This window comes from Trichechus manatus, unplaced genomic scaffold, assembly GCF_000243295.1.
Source record: "Trichechus manatus latirostris isolate Lorelei unplaced genomic scaffold, TriManLat1.0 scaffold00010, whole genome shotgun sequence".
NCBI lineage: Eukaryota > Metazoa > Chordata > Mammalia > Sirenia > Trichechidae > Trichechus > Trichechus manatus.
The window spans coordinates 6,818,207-6,832,028 of NW_004443946.1; the positions used below are offsets into that span (position 1 = coordinate 6,818,207).

At 37.4% G+C, this 13,822-nt stretch overlaps 1 protein-coding gene across 5 annotated transcripts in view; it reads right to left on the bottom strand.

The window, feature by feature from the left end:
* Positions 1–13,822, bottom strand: part of WDHD1 (WD repeat and HMG-box DNA binding protein 1) — a 63,640-nt gene that overhangs the window by 14,297 nt on the left and 35,521 nt on the right. For all 5 annotated transcript variants that reach the window (XR_002823106.1, XM_023726209.1, XM_023726207.1 and 2 more), the window contains 2 exons: positions 1,558–1,672; positions 788–919 (listed from right to left, as the gene is read on the bottom strand). Coding sequence is in view for 4 of the 5 variants with exons in the window: in XM_023726209.1 (XP_023581977.1) it covers positions 788–919; positions 1,558–1,672 (247 nt within the window). In the remaining variant the exon portion in view is untranslated. The remainder of the gene's footprint in view (positions 1–787; positions 920–1,557; positions 1,673–13,822) is intronic.

Consider the following 13,822-nt stretch of genomic DNA (forward strand, 5'->3'; position numbering starts at 1 on the left):
TTCAGTACACACAGCTGCCTAATTCTCAAAGATGATGACAAAAGGCAGGCATAGCTAAAAATCTGATCAAAATTTTTAAGGCTATCCAGCCTTGGAGATCTAAAAACAACCTGCACTCAAACTTTATTTGCCAACTTTAATAACAGGAGGAGCTAAAGCAGTGACTCTCAAACTTTGCTGAGCATCAGAATCAGCTGGAGGGCCCGTTAAGCTGGGGTGTAGCCTGAGAATTTGCATTTCTAACCAGTTCCCAGGTGATGCTGATGCTGCTGGTAGGTGGGATAGGGGTGTGGGAGGATGGTGGAAAGGCCATGCTTTTAAGAATCACTATCTAAAGGACAACAGTTCTCGACTGTGGCAGCATATCTGAATCACCTGGGGAACTCAACCACAATAACAACAAATGCCTGGTTCCTACTTCAGACCAATTATATCAGAATTTCTTTTCAGATTTAATGTGCAGCCAGGTTGAGAATCACTGACCTTAGATATCACTTAGCAGTAGTCTTTAGGGTCCTAGGAAAACCAAAAGGGGAAGCAGCACCAGAAAAGTTTATGCCTACCATATGATCCTAGAAACAACAAGCTAATGTTTTAAATATTGTAACTGCAATATCAATTGGGAAACAGAAATTTTAAAGGAAAAAAAAAAAAAAAACACTACCAGATTTGACTGAAGAATCTTAGCCTGTGGAACTTAGTGCTAATTTATAAACCAATAAGAAAGTCAACCTACAGAAAACCATTTACCGTTAATTTTTCAGCACAGTATATTGATTTTACTCACCGCAAGCATTTTCATTAAAAGCTCCTGTTGTTCTCTTATTGCTTGATCTTTAGTGCTCTCTTCATATTCGTAACCATTTTTAGCCAAATAATCAAGGTAGTTGTGAAACATAACTGAGCGCCAATATTGTTCCTATAAAAGTAGAAAAAATTGCTTAGAGCCAACTATTACCTTAATACCAGGCAAGTGTTAAATATTTATCTTAACACGTTTGTTTCAGTTTATTTTCTGAAATCCTCCTTTCTATAGCTTATTTTACAGTTCAAATTCCAATGTGATACTAAGGCTCGACATTGTCTTCTTTCCTTGAAAAACAAACGAAACAAGGACATGTAGCATTTTAAACAGTTTCCTGGCTATTGGAGGTAAGGCTCAGAGAACTCAGTAAAATGGTTTTTTAGCAGCTGAAATGGTTCTTATTTAGATCAACTAATTGCAAGATTTCAAACAACTTTTGATGATGCGGGCTAGGACTAGGGTGAGGCAAGCAAGTGCCTGTGGCACAGAATTTATGGAGGTGCTCCGTCTCAGGCGCTGCTGGGACCCTGAGAGCGAAGGCCTCACCCAATGTGGCCCTGACAGACGTATCCGCTTACTTGAACGACAAACTCACTAGAAGCAGTGACCGCAATAAGCAGTCCTCTTTCCTCCCTGCTACCACTACTTAATTATTAAGTGGTGAATACTCAACATCACAGTTATTTTCAAATGCCTGAGTCACAGGCAGTGTATTATCAAATTCAGTGTGTCAAGGTGAGATGTCCACATACCTCCATTTGTCCTTTCTCTGTCGCAATCTGACAGTAAGGAAGCTTAAAGGATAATATGGCTACGGCAGGTCGTGGAAGGGTGGGAGGAAACCGAGAACCTTTACAAGGAATGCACCTGTCAATAGAGAAGTCCCATCATGAAAACTTTCTAAAATGTCATAAAAACTGCTAAAATTTTCAAAAAGTTAATAACTTGGAATAATATTATTCCAATAACTGGCTTAATAATATGTAACAAATCTCTTTAGGCCTGGTCAGGTATAAAAACTATACCTGTCTGTCTAGAATTTTAAAGTCCTTTCTCACATCATTTTATTAAATAGCAATCACTTTCAGTGAAATCAGCTGTCTTCATACTTTCTTTAGCACACTGCCCACTTTTAAAACATAGAAGTTATGCCATAAACACCTGTCATGGAATCATGTTATAAAACAGATCACTGTAAGATAAAATGCTGATGAAGCATATTCACTTTCATCAGTTTGGGAATACTTGGTAACATTGGTAGGAAATATCAAATAAGAGAAAAAGATGGTGAAATGTCTAATACAGGTGTTTATTATAGGTGACAGTGGAGTAGAAAATCAAGTATCATTAAAAAGGTTATAATCTATACCTGCTCTGCTAAACGAAAGGTTACTTCATGTGGTAATATCTCAGTGGCAAGGGCTTTGTTTAAACCTTTTCTGACTATGAAAGACATTCAAAGATGCCCAACATGAAGAGTACTAATGCAATTTATTAATTAAAAAGCATTAGTTAATGATCGAGTGATTTATATACACACAACACTTTCAACTTACGTATTCAAACTATTTCTTGGAAAACCATGATTGCACATGGGCAAATTTTCTAATTTTCATAAAGTCATTTTAAAGACAAAGTAGAATACCTTATTCAATTCTTACTAATTGCCATCCATAGTACAGCCTTTTAGTCAGGGGTTTAAGTCATGACATTCTTGAAGGGAAAATGCTAAGTAGAAATTAGGCCCTTATGTTTGAAGTTTTTTTTCATAAAAATCTTCTAGTATTATCAAATGCCACTACAGTAATTACAAAATAAATAGATGGGACTATCCATGAACCTTTTTCAAACTATGTAGGTCCCCTTCCTAGTGAGAGTTGGGTACATTGTTCCTTCTTTTGTGATTATACAATGAAAACACAAACTTATGTTTTTAGAGTTCCAATCTTTTTGAACACAAAATCTCATTTTCTTTCTTCCTCCTCCTTTTTCATGATTTCATATGAATCAGTGGTTTTACCACAGTGTGAGGCGGCGACATGAATACCTTGAGTCTGAAAAAATCTCATGGCAATTCTCTCATGCACCTATACACAAAAACCACTAGTTTACAATCATGCGAAACGGAAAAGACAGAACAGGCATATTCACAAAGAATGAACCCAATTACATACATATAATGTACATTAACAGAAGTAGTTAAAACATTAGAGTAATGCTAATTGCCTGAGCATTCTTTTTATCTATAAAATTACTTGTACTCTCTTCTATAAAACGTTACAGCTCAAGTACTTTATTGATTTAGTCGTAGTAAGGAGCCCTGGTGGTGCAGTGCTTAAGCGTTCGACTGCTAACTGGAAGTTCGGTGGTTTGAACCTACCAGCTGCTCCGTGGGAGAAAGATGTGGCAGTCTGCTTCCGTAAAGATTACAGCCTTGGAAACCCTATAGGGCAGTTCTCCTTTGTCCTATAGGGTGCTATGAGTTAGAATTGACTCGACAGCAATGGGTAAGGAATTATCACAAAGAAAAAGGAAATATTGACTGGGGCTTTATTAATAGTTACTTCTAAGCCACATTTGTATCAAAGCAGAAAGCCAGTTTACATTTCTTTTTCTTAGCTTTAAAGACTTGAACTAAAAAAAAATCTTTTCTCTGTTAAATATCCCCTTAATGGAGGAATAAGAGGAAAAAACAAACTCATTTTGACTGTTAATTTGGTGAGTTTTGCCTACTATGAATGGGTTTCCTGGAACCTTCATGGCTAAACCATTTGGAGGAGGAAATGTGAAAAAATAAACCACACTTTACTAAGGACACAAAATTACCTCAATTCCTTCTCATACACACAGCAGAATCTGTTCTCTTGCTACATTAAAATAAGAGCTGAAAAATACCAAACTGGAGAAAGCTGGGGCCAATATCCAGACTAACCTTCCCCCATTCAGCAACTTTTGCTTTCTCTTCTGCTTTGGACAGGACTCTCCTGCATTGGAAAGGACTTTGTTTAGATCTCTTATAAAGCACTTACTCAGGAGTAGCATAGTCATTTTAGAAGCCTACATATTCCGGGCTCCATGCCTTATTTATCTTGGTGTGGTACAGCACATGTAGTCGGTGCTATAATAAATGCTTGTTACATGAATACAACTACCAAAAAAATCTAATTTTCAAACACATTAATTCTTTAAAAAGAGTTTTTAAAAACTAAAGAGAAAAGGAAGGAAGGAAGGAGGGGCAGCATTCAAGTCACTGCTGTTTGTAGAAAGTAAATTAGACTGTAGCACAGCAAAATTAATTCTCAGTTATGTATTAACCAGTAGTGATCATGAAAAGATCTTTAGAGGAAATGATAAAGGGACTTTTTGCTAAACTGAAGTACATTTCTAAGACAGCAGGGGTGAGCCTTCTAGAGATCAATGATTTTCATATTCATAATTAAGGGAGGTGTTTTGTACTAATATAAGAACTTTTTAAACAAAACGTACTCCTTTTTAAAGGATTCCTGACCAAAAAGAAAATATAAATACTGCTGAATCTGGATGACAAAATGCATTGAAAATGAAGAGATTAAAGAAAGAGGTATTATTAACCTCTAAGTACAAAGCTAAAAGCCTTTAAATAAAGATGGTAAGAAGAATATTGTCATTATTTATAGTTTTTATTAGTCAACATCGAGTCGATTCTGACTCATGGCAACCCCATGTGTGCAAAGTAGAACTGCCCCATAGAGTTTTCAAGGCTGTGACCTTTCAGAAGCAGATTGCCAGACCTGTCTTCTGAGGCACCTCTGGGTGGGTTTGAACCACCAACCTTTTGGCTAGTAGTTGAGCACTTAACTGTTTGCACCACCCAGGAACTCCTATTAGTAACTAACATTCACTAAATACTAACTAAATGCCAGGCACTGTTCTAAGTATACTCTATGTACTAACTCATTTCATCTTCACAATTTTGTGAGATGGGTACTAGTTTCATCCTGGTTTTAGAGATGAGTAAACAGAGGCACAGAGAGTCTGAGTAGCATGGCCAGGGCTAGAGAGCAGGCATTTCAACCAGGACACCACAGCAGCCAGTGTGACTCTGGAGCTCAACCAGGACACCACAGTATGCAGTGTGACTCTGGAGCTCAACCAGGACACCACAGCAGGCAGTGTGACTCAGGAGCTCAAACTGTGGGTCACCAGGCAACACTACCTTGCCAGAGGAGCATAACTATCTTTACCACAAACATTAAGAGAGCAAACAGAAATTCAGTTCAGATAAACACAAGGATGAATTTCTTGATAGCAAGGATAGGTTAAGTCTCATTAAACACAGCAGCAGGCTATTAAAGGCAGTTGTAGAATTTTCTTCTCTAGACCTTCATGTATGGGAAGGAAATTAATCATCTGTAGATGTGTGTATATATAAGCAAAGCTGGTATGAGAAGCACAGTAAGCATACTGACAAGTATAGCTTCCAATCTTTGAACACTACTCTTTTTCAAGTTTATTCTTCCAGAATAAAGTCAGGAAAATATGAAAAAATCCTGAAATCAATTTATCACAGCATATGCAAACAAAAATATTTTTGTGAACAGATTTCTCCACATATCTTCTTGGTGTTTCAAAGTAGTACCTGGTTTCAAAACTATTTGCCTATTGAACAATGTCTGCTGTATAAGACACTCCTCAATAATTCAATTATTCTCATGCAATAAGCTGGTCCCTGAGGGAGTTGTGCTTATTCTTTCAATCTACTTATCAACTCAACTCCCACAATTCTTATATTTCAATACAGAAAAAAAAATTGCAACTAACTAACATGTGATCCCACATAAGGTACTTAATCTTTTCAGACCTTGGTTTTCTCATATGTAAAAATTGGGGAGAAAAGCTGGGGGTAAACGCAGGGAAATGGACCAAAAGAAACCAGTGGTTCCCATTCTTTGTGCCTTTTTTCCCCTGTGGGGCTGCTGAGCTATTGCAAAGAAGCTATGAATTTACATACACACTGTTATGGACTGAATTGTGCCCCCCTCAAAATATGCTTTGGAATTTTAACCCCAAAACGTGTAGATGTAATCCCATTTGGAAATTGGGTTTTCTTTGTTATATTAATGAGGCCATATCAGGGTAGTTGTGTCTTAAACCTAATCACTTTTGAGATAAAAAGAACATCTTAGGCATAGAGACAAGCAAATACAAATGGGGGGAAGATAGATGCCGCTGTGGAGATCTCCAAGGAATCAAGGAACTCCAGGGCTAGAGAAGCTGAGACAGGATCTTCAACCAGAACAAAGAGAAAGAGGGTCTTCCCCTACAACCGGTGCCCTGAATTTGGACTTCTGATCTCTTAAATTGTGAAAAAATAAACCTGTTCGTTAAAGCCCACTTGTGGTACTTCTGTTACAGCAGCACTAGGTAAGAAAGGCACCATGTATTGTCTGTAGACTGAATAAAAAATTGCTTGCATTTTATGTACTAGAATTTTCGCATGCATGTAGATTATATGATTTGTAAATATGCAACTATTTTAAAATATAGTTCTTAGGTCTATAGAAGCTTTTGGTTATTATGAATATTCTCTATCAACTGATACTAAATTTTTACCTACTATCATTTGAGGGTCACAAAATGTTTTGACATTTAAAAGGACTCTTATACTTAAAAACATCAGGAGCTACTGGCCTAGACAATTTCTAAAATCCTTCCAAGACTAAAAGCTATAATTTAGAGTCCATTATTTCTTTATCCCAAGGTGAATTTAATAGTTAAATATTACCAGCTGCAATTATCATGGCTTTTAATGAGAATTAAAATCCTTCACAGATCTTAACTGAAAAGCAGGTTAAGAAAAGAAAGCTGGCTGTATACATTATTACGGGTGCAAAAATTGAGCTGATAAAATACTTATAACACTAAATTAAATGAAAAAAGAAAATTATTCATTGTAAATGAATAATTGCATGTACCTCAGATCACTAACAAAATGAATCATCTTACTTGGATGAGCATTACGTGGAATTGTAAAAATCCTTATAGGTTCAGAACTTAATCTTTTTTTAAAATAGAACGTAAATTCTTTATTCACATTACTAAACAGTTTGATTCCTAGAAATGGACATGCATGAAATTCCTGAGAACAACCTACACCCTGAGAACTGTTAAAAATAGTTAACTAATACACCCTTCCTGATACGAAATACGTCAGCGATGTAACACCTGGAGATTTTGAAGACAAGACATACAGAAACTATAATCAGCAATTCCTCTATAGTTCTCTACTAAGTTCAATTTTGCATTCTATAAGACTATGTCATATTCTCTTCTCAAATATCTCATACTGCCAACCACTGCTTTCAAAAATACCCTTAACCTTGCTTCATAATCCTCTGACAAAACAGACGCCATTAGACAGGAATCCCCTTCATCTTTTCAACCACCAAATTTACCTGATTTGTTCCTATCTTCTTCTTCCCTTCCATTACAACTGATAAAATGTCTTATCTTCCTATTTTAGAAACATGGTCTAAAATTTATCACCTTTCTTTTTTCCTTTTGAGGATTTCATTCCTTTATCTCCTTTTTTCTACATTGTCAATCTCAGCTTCTCTACTGAATTCATTGCCAAAAGATTACAAAAATGCTCTAGAATCATCCAAGCTAAATAATCCCTTACTTAACTTCTCATCCTCCTCTAGATACCACCCCATATCTCCGCTCCTCTTCAAAACCAAACTTCTTGAAGAGTTGTCTATAATATTCTGGTTACTTCTTTACCTACCATGCTTTCAACCCACCCCAATCTGTAAACTGACATCTTATCATGCCACTAACATCACTTTTATAAGGGTCACCAATAATTTCTAGGTAGCCAAATTAAGAAGTTTTCTTAAACTTGACTGCTAGCCTTACCCAATTCAGGGGACTGAGCTCTTTCATTAAAAAAAAAAAAAAAAAATTAATTCAGTTTATTTTTTGAACAAGTTATGCATTTACATGATCAAAAATTACAAACAGGAATACAGAGAAAAGTCTCCTATACTATTCATTGAGTTTCTCTCCACCAGGTAACTATAGTTGTTAGTTTCCATTTTTACTCTTCCAGAAATCCTTCTGCATATACGTATAAGCAAACACAATTATTGTCTTAGTCATCTAGTGCTGCTGTAACAGAAATACCACAAGTGGATGGTTTTAACGAAGAGAAGTTTATTTCCTCATAGTCAAAGCAGGCTAAAAGTCCAAATTCAGGGCATCAGCTCCAGGGGAAGGCTTTTTCTCTCTGTCGGCCTTCTTCTCTTTGGTGTTCCCCCGGACTAGGAACTTGTCTGTGCAGGGACCCCGGTCCAAAGGACGCACTCTGCTCCGGGCACTGCTTTCTTGATGGTATGAGGTCCCCCTGTCTCACTGCTCACTTCTGTCTTTTATATCTCAAGAGATTGCCTCAAGACACAATCCAGTCTTGTAGATCAGGTCCTGCCTTACTAACACAACTGCCACCCATTCTCCCTCATTAACATCATAGAGGCAGGCTCACAACATACAGGAAAATCACACAGTACCAGGAATCATGGCCTAGCCAAATTGATACACACATTTTTTGGGGGACATAATTCAAACCATGACAATTATGTATTCTTATTCCTTTTCCCCTTTTACACAAATGGTATTTTTTCACCTAACATATCTTACACATCTTTCCACATCAATAGTGTCTTCGCCCTTTTCGTAAAAAATAAGTTTTAATAAGATATAATTCACATACCAGAGTTTACACAAAGTGTACCATAGCCATATCATACCACAGTGTACAATTCACTGGTTTTTAGTATATTCAGAGTTACGTATCCATCACCACTATCTAATTCCAGAACATTTTCATCACCCAAAAAAGAAACCCCGAACCCACTGGCAGTCGCTCCCTGTTCCCCACGCTCCCATCCATGGCAACTACTAATCTGCTTTCTCTTTATGGATTAGCCTATTCTGGACATTACATATAAAAGACATCATACAATTTGGGTCTTTTGTGTCTGGCTTCTTTCACTTAGCATAATATTTTCAAGATTCATCCACGTTATAGCATGTAGCAACTTCATTCCTTTTTATCGCTGAATAATATTCCATAGTATTATGGAATATTTAAGCAAACGTTTTGTTTATCCATTCATCAGTTGGTGGGCATGTGCACTGCTTTCATTTTTCAGCTACTCTGAGTAACACTGCTATGGGCAGCATGTACAAGATTTTGTGTGGACATATGTTTTCAATTCTCTTGGTTATATACCTAGGAGTGGAATTGCTGGGTTATACGGTAACTACGTTTAACTTTTTGAGGAACTGCCAAACTGCTCAATTTTAAATCCCTACCAACAACGTATGAGAGTTCCAATTGATTCATCTCCTTGCCAACACTTGCTATTATCTCTTTTTATTATAGCTTTACTGCTGGGTGTGAAGTGGTACCACATTGTAGTTTTGCTTTCCATTTCCCTGATGACTAGTGTTGCTGACCATATTTTCATGCGCTTACTGGCTATTTGTAATCTTCTTTGGAGAAATATCTACTCAGATCATTCACTCATTTTTAAAATTGGGTTATCTGTCTTTTTACTGTTGAGTTATGAGTTCTTTACATATTCCTGATACAAGTTTCTTATCAGATATATGATTTGCCTTCTTAAAAGCTACATGGTACTGTAGCAGATACACGTATAGAATATATTTCTCTACTAATGGAAATTTAGGTTTCCAACCTTTTGCTAATATTAAGAATCCCACAGTTAATAACCTTTCACATGTATCTTTCCATGTGTACTAGCAGTAGTACTTCCCAAACTTTAACTTGCACACCAATCACCTGTGGATCTTGTTAAAATACAGGTCTGATGTGAAGCCAAGATTCAGCATTTCTAACAAGCTCCTGATGATACTGATGCTGCTAGTCTCTGGATAACACCTTTGAATGAATAGCAAGGGACTAGTTATCTGTAAAGGAGCCCTGGTGGTGCAATGGTAAAGTGCTTGGCTGCAAACCCAAAGGTTGGGGCTTTGAACCCAGCAGCCACTCTACAGAAAAAAAGACCAGGCAATCTGTTGCTGTAAAGATTACAGCCTTGGAAACCCTATGGAGCAGTTCTACCCTGTCCTATAGGGTCACTGTGAGTTGGAATTGACTCGATGGCACACAACAACAACAGTTTATCTGTAGGACAAATCCTAAATGCAGAACTGTTGGATCATAAGGCACATGCATTTCTAATTTGGGTAGTTTTTGATAAAATGCCCTCCACAGGGATTGTACCAATTTATACTCTCATCAGCAATGCATGAAAGTGATTACTTCCCCACAGCCTCACCAACCAAGGGTGTTATCGAATGTTCAGATTTTTCCAATCTGATAGGTAAAAATGAATTCTCTTTTTTAGTTTTAATTTGCATTTATCTTCTTTTGAATGACATCGATTATCTTTTTCATATATTTAAGAGCCATTTGTATTTCACTTTCTGGAAGCCTTTTTCTTGAAATACTCTCTACTTAACAGTTTCTTTGATATGAGACTCTTCAGGTGATTCTTCTCTTACTTACTTAGCTTATCCTTCTTTTTCTCATTCAAAAGCTACTACTCCAATATCTGACCCTAAAATGTTAGAATTTTTAGGGTTGGGTCGCCTTTTTTCTTCTCCCTTATTGTCTCTAAATGATCTCATTTCTTACTGACTTTAAACATCTTCTACATTCTGGTGACTCCCAAATTTCTATCTGCAGCCAAAATTTTCTTTTTGAACTCCAATCTTACATTCCCTAAACCAAAACCAAACCCATTGCCATCGAGTCGATTCCAATTCATAGCGACCCCATAGGACAGAGTACAACTGCCCCATAGGGTTTCCAAGGCTGTAATCTTTACAGAAGCAGACTGCCACATCTTTCTCCCATGGAGTGCTTGTGGGTTCAAACTGTCGACCTTTCGGTTAGCAGCCGAGCGCTTTAACCACTGTGCTACGAGGGCGCCTTTCTTACATTCCAGTATCTTCTTAACACCTCCCTTTGAATGTTTCATAGGCATTCGAAACTTAACACATCCAAAAGAGAATTTCTTTCTGTTTCTCTCTTTCTATAAATGGTACGAAGATCCACCTAGCTGCTTAAATTAGAAACATGGTTGTCATTATTGATTCTTCTCTCTCACTGCCAACCCCCAATCTACCAGCAAGTCCTGTTTCTCCCTTGAATCTACCCATTGCTGTCGAGTCAATACCAACTCACAGCAACCTTATAGGACAGATAGAACTGCCCCATAGGGTTTCCAAGGCTGTAATCTTTATGGAAGCAGACTGCCACATCTTTCTCCTTCAGAGTGACTGGTGGGTTTGAACCACCAACCTTTAGGTTAGCAGTTGAGCGCTTAACCACTACTTTTCCTCATTTCTACTGCTCCCACGCTAGTCCAAACCATAGTTATATCTCAGTTAAATGACTGCAAAACTCTCCTCAGTGCTTCTCAGTGGTGACACTGATGACGTGTGGAAGGACAATTTGTAGCTGAGCAGGACTACCCAGCACATTATAGGATGTTAAGCAACCTTGGCCCCAGCTCTCTAAATGCGAGTGACCCCTAGCCACTGTGACAAGTGAAAATACCCCACATTTCCAAACATGCCCAGTGGAAGGGATAAGTCTGAAAACTGGTCTCTCCACTTCTATTCTTACCCCTTCCAATCCACGTATCACACATATTTATCTTTTTGTATCATAAATCAGATTACATTATTTCCTTCGATAAAACCCTTGAATACGCTGATAAAACCCTTGAATATGCTGAGAAAACCCTGATACACTGCAAATAAAATCCAACTTCTCTACCATGGCCTATAATATAGCTTGTGTCTAACACTATGATATCGTCTTGGATTTCTGCCACCATCACTCCTTGCTTCATGTACTCTAGCCATGTTTACATCCTTTTAATTCCTCAAATGCACCACTTTCTTTCTAACCTCAAGGCCTTTGTACATACCGTCTTCTCTGTGTGGAATACTTTTCATTCCACTCTTCCATAACAAACTCCTTTGCCTCCAAGTCTCATTTTAAATGCTACCTCTATTAAGAATCTTCCGTGATCACTCCAACTAGAACATCTCTTCTCTTGTTCTCCATCATGGGTCTGGTCAGATTAATTAGTGGCATTTATCCAAAGTTATAATTAATATTTTACTTGTTTACTATCTGTCTACCCTATCAGACTACAAGCTCCATGAAAGCAGAGGCCTCTTTGTTTTCCAAGTACCAACACAATGTTGCAGACAATCTTTAGATTAAGAAGGTATCATGCATAAAAAGAGGAAATTTTTAATAATTGGATGAGACTTCTACACTTGTAGTCAATTACAAAGGAGCCCTGGTGGCACAGTGGTTACGCGCTTGGCTGCTAACCAAAGCGTTGGCCGTTCGAACCCACCAACTGCTCCACAGGAGGAAAATACGGCAGTCTGTTTCCATAAAGATTATAGACTTGGAAATCCTATGGGGCAGTTCTACTCTGTCCTACAGGGTCGCTATGAGTTGGAACTGACTCAATGGCAATGGGTAGTTAGTTACACATTGCAATTTCTATCACCCCCTCCCCTGTTACAATAATCAAGCTAAAAATCTCAAAAAGCAATTGACTTATATACATTCAATTCTAAGTCATAGTTTAAAATAAAAGACAGTAAATAAAAGGTGAAATGCTATGCTTAACCAGAAACATCCTCTCACCCTCACGTCTGTCTAAAATGATACTCAGGTCACACTAATAAAATTAACTTCTATTTTGTTCAATAAATTTCAAGTCAAGCAACTGGTTAAAAACTTCAAAGTGAGGGGACCTCATACCATCAAGAAAGCAGTGCCAGGAGCAGAGCGTGTCCTTTGGACCAGGGTCCCTGCGCCGAGAAGCTCCTAGTCCGGGGAAACAGTGATGAGAAGGCCGAGAGAAAGCCTTCCCCTGGAGCTGATGCCCTGAATTTGGACTTTTAGCCTACTCTGACTATGAGGAAATAAACTTCTCTTCATTAAAACCATCCACTTGTGGTTTTTCTGTTGTAGCAGCACTAGATGACTAAGACACTGGTTTTTCGTCTCTAGAGAACCCAGGCTAAGACAGATATGTTCCCTTTTCTGCATCCACAATAAAGAAGGTCGCCTAACAAAAATGATGTCATTAAATGAGAAAAATACATGTATAACACATATTTTGTATTGAGGATTTAAAATGTATAATATAAGGATAAATAGAAACAAGAGATTAAAAAAAAAAATTCCAGTGTAAGTTATGACTACCAAAACATTCAGATTATGTATATTAGCACAGAAACAATACAAATTCCTGAAGGATTTTGTGTGTGTGTGTGTGTGTGTGTGTGTGTGTGTTTAAGAAAAACGTGCCTATGACAGGTGAAATCCTGGAAGGCTCTCTACTTTAGAGTTTTGAAACTCTAATACTCTTCCTTTTTGCTTTTGGGTTCGACAGATTAAAAGGCACTTGGTCATTAAATACCTTTAAAGATACTTATCGGAAAATTTTACTTTGCGGTACGAATATACAGAAACAATTTGTAACCTGGGAAGGTGTTAGTATTGAAGAGTAATATTTGAACAAGAATTGCTTGAGGAGGAATTTACTACTTCAGACAGGCATCAATAGCAGATGGTGAGACCTACTGGGAAATAAATACAAGTCTTGGAGAAGAGAATATTATATTGTGGTAAATACAAGATCTGATGCAGCAGAAATCTCTCTCTGGAAACTGAAGTTAAATTGCCCATGAATGTTTTATAAACACTTTTTTTATGGAAGAGCTAAAAATTAATCAGAAAAGAAGTGGTACGTTGGATAGCAAGATTTGTGCAGAAATGTCTCAGGATCCGCTAGAAGCAATAGGATCTCTCTCTGGAATTTGTAAAATGTACAAGTTCACAACACAACTTTTTAATCATATTTTTTGGAGTTTAAGTTGTTTGACTGTAACACTGAATAAAATGTTTAA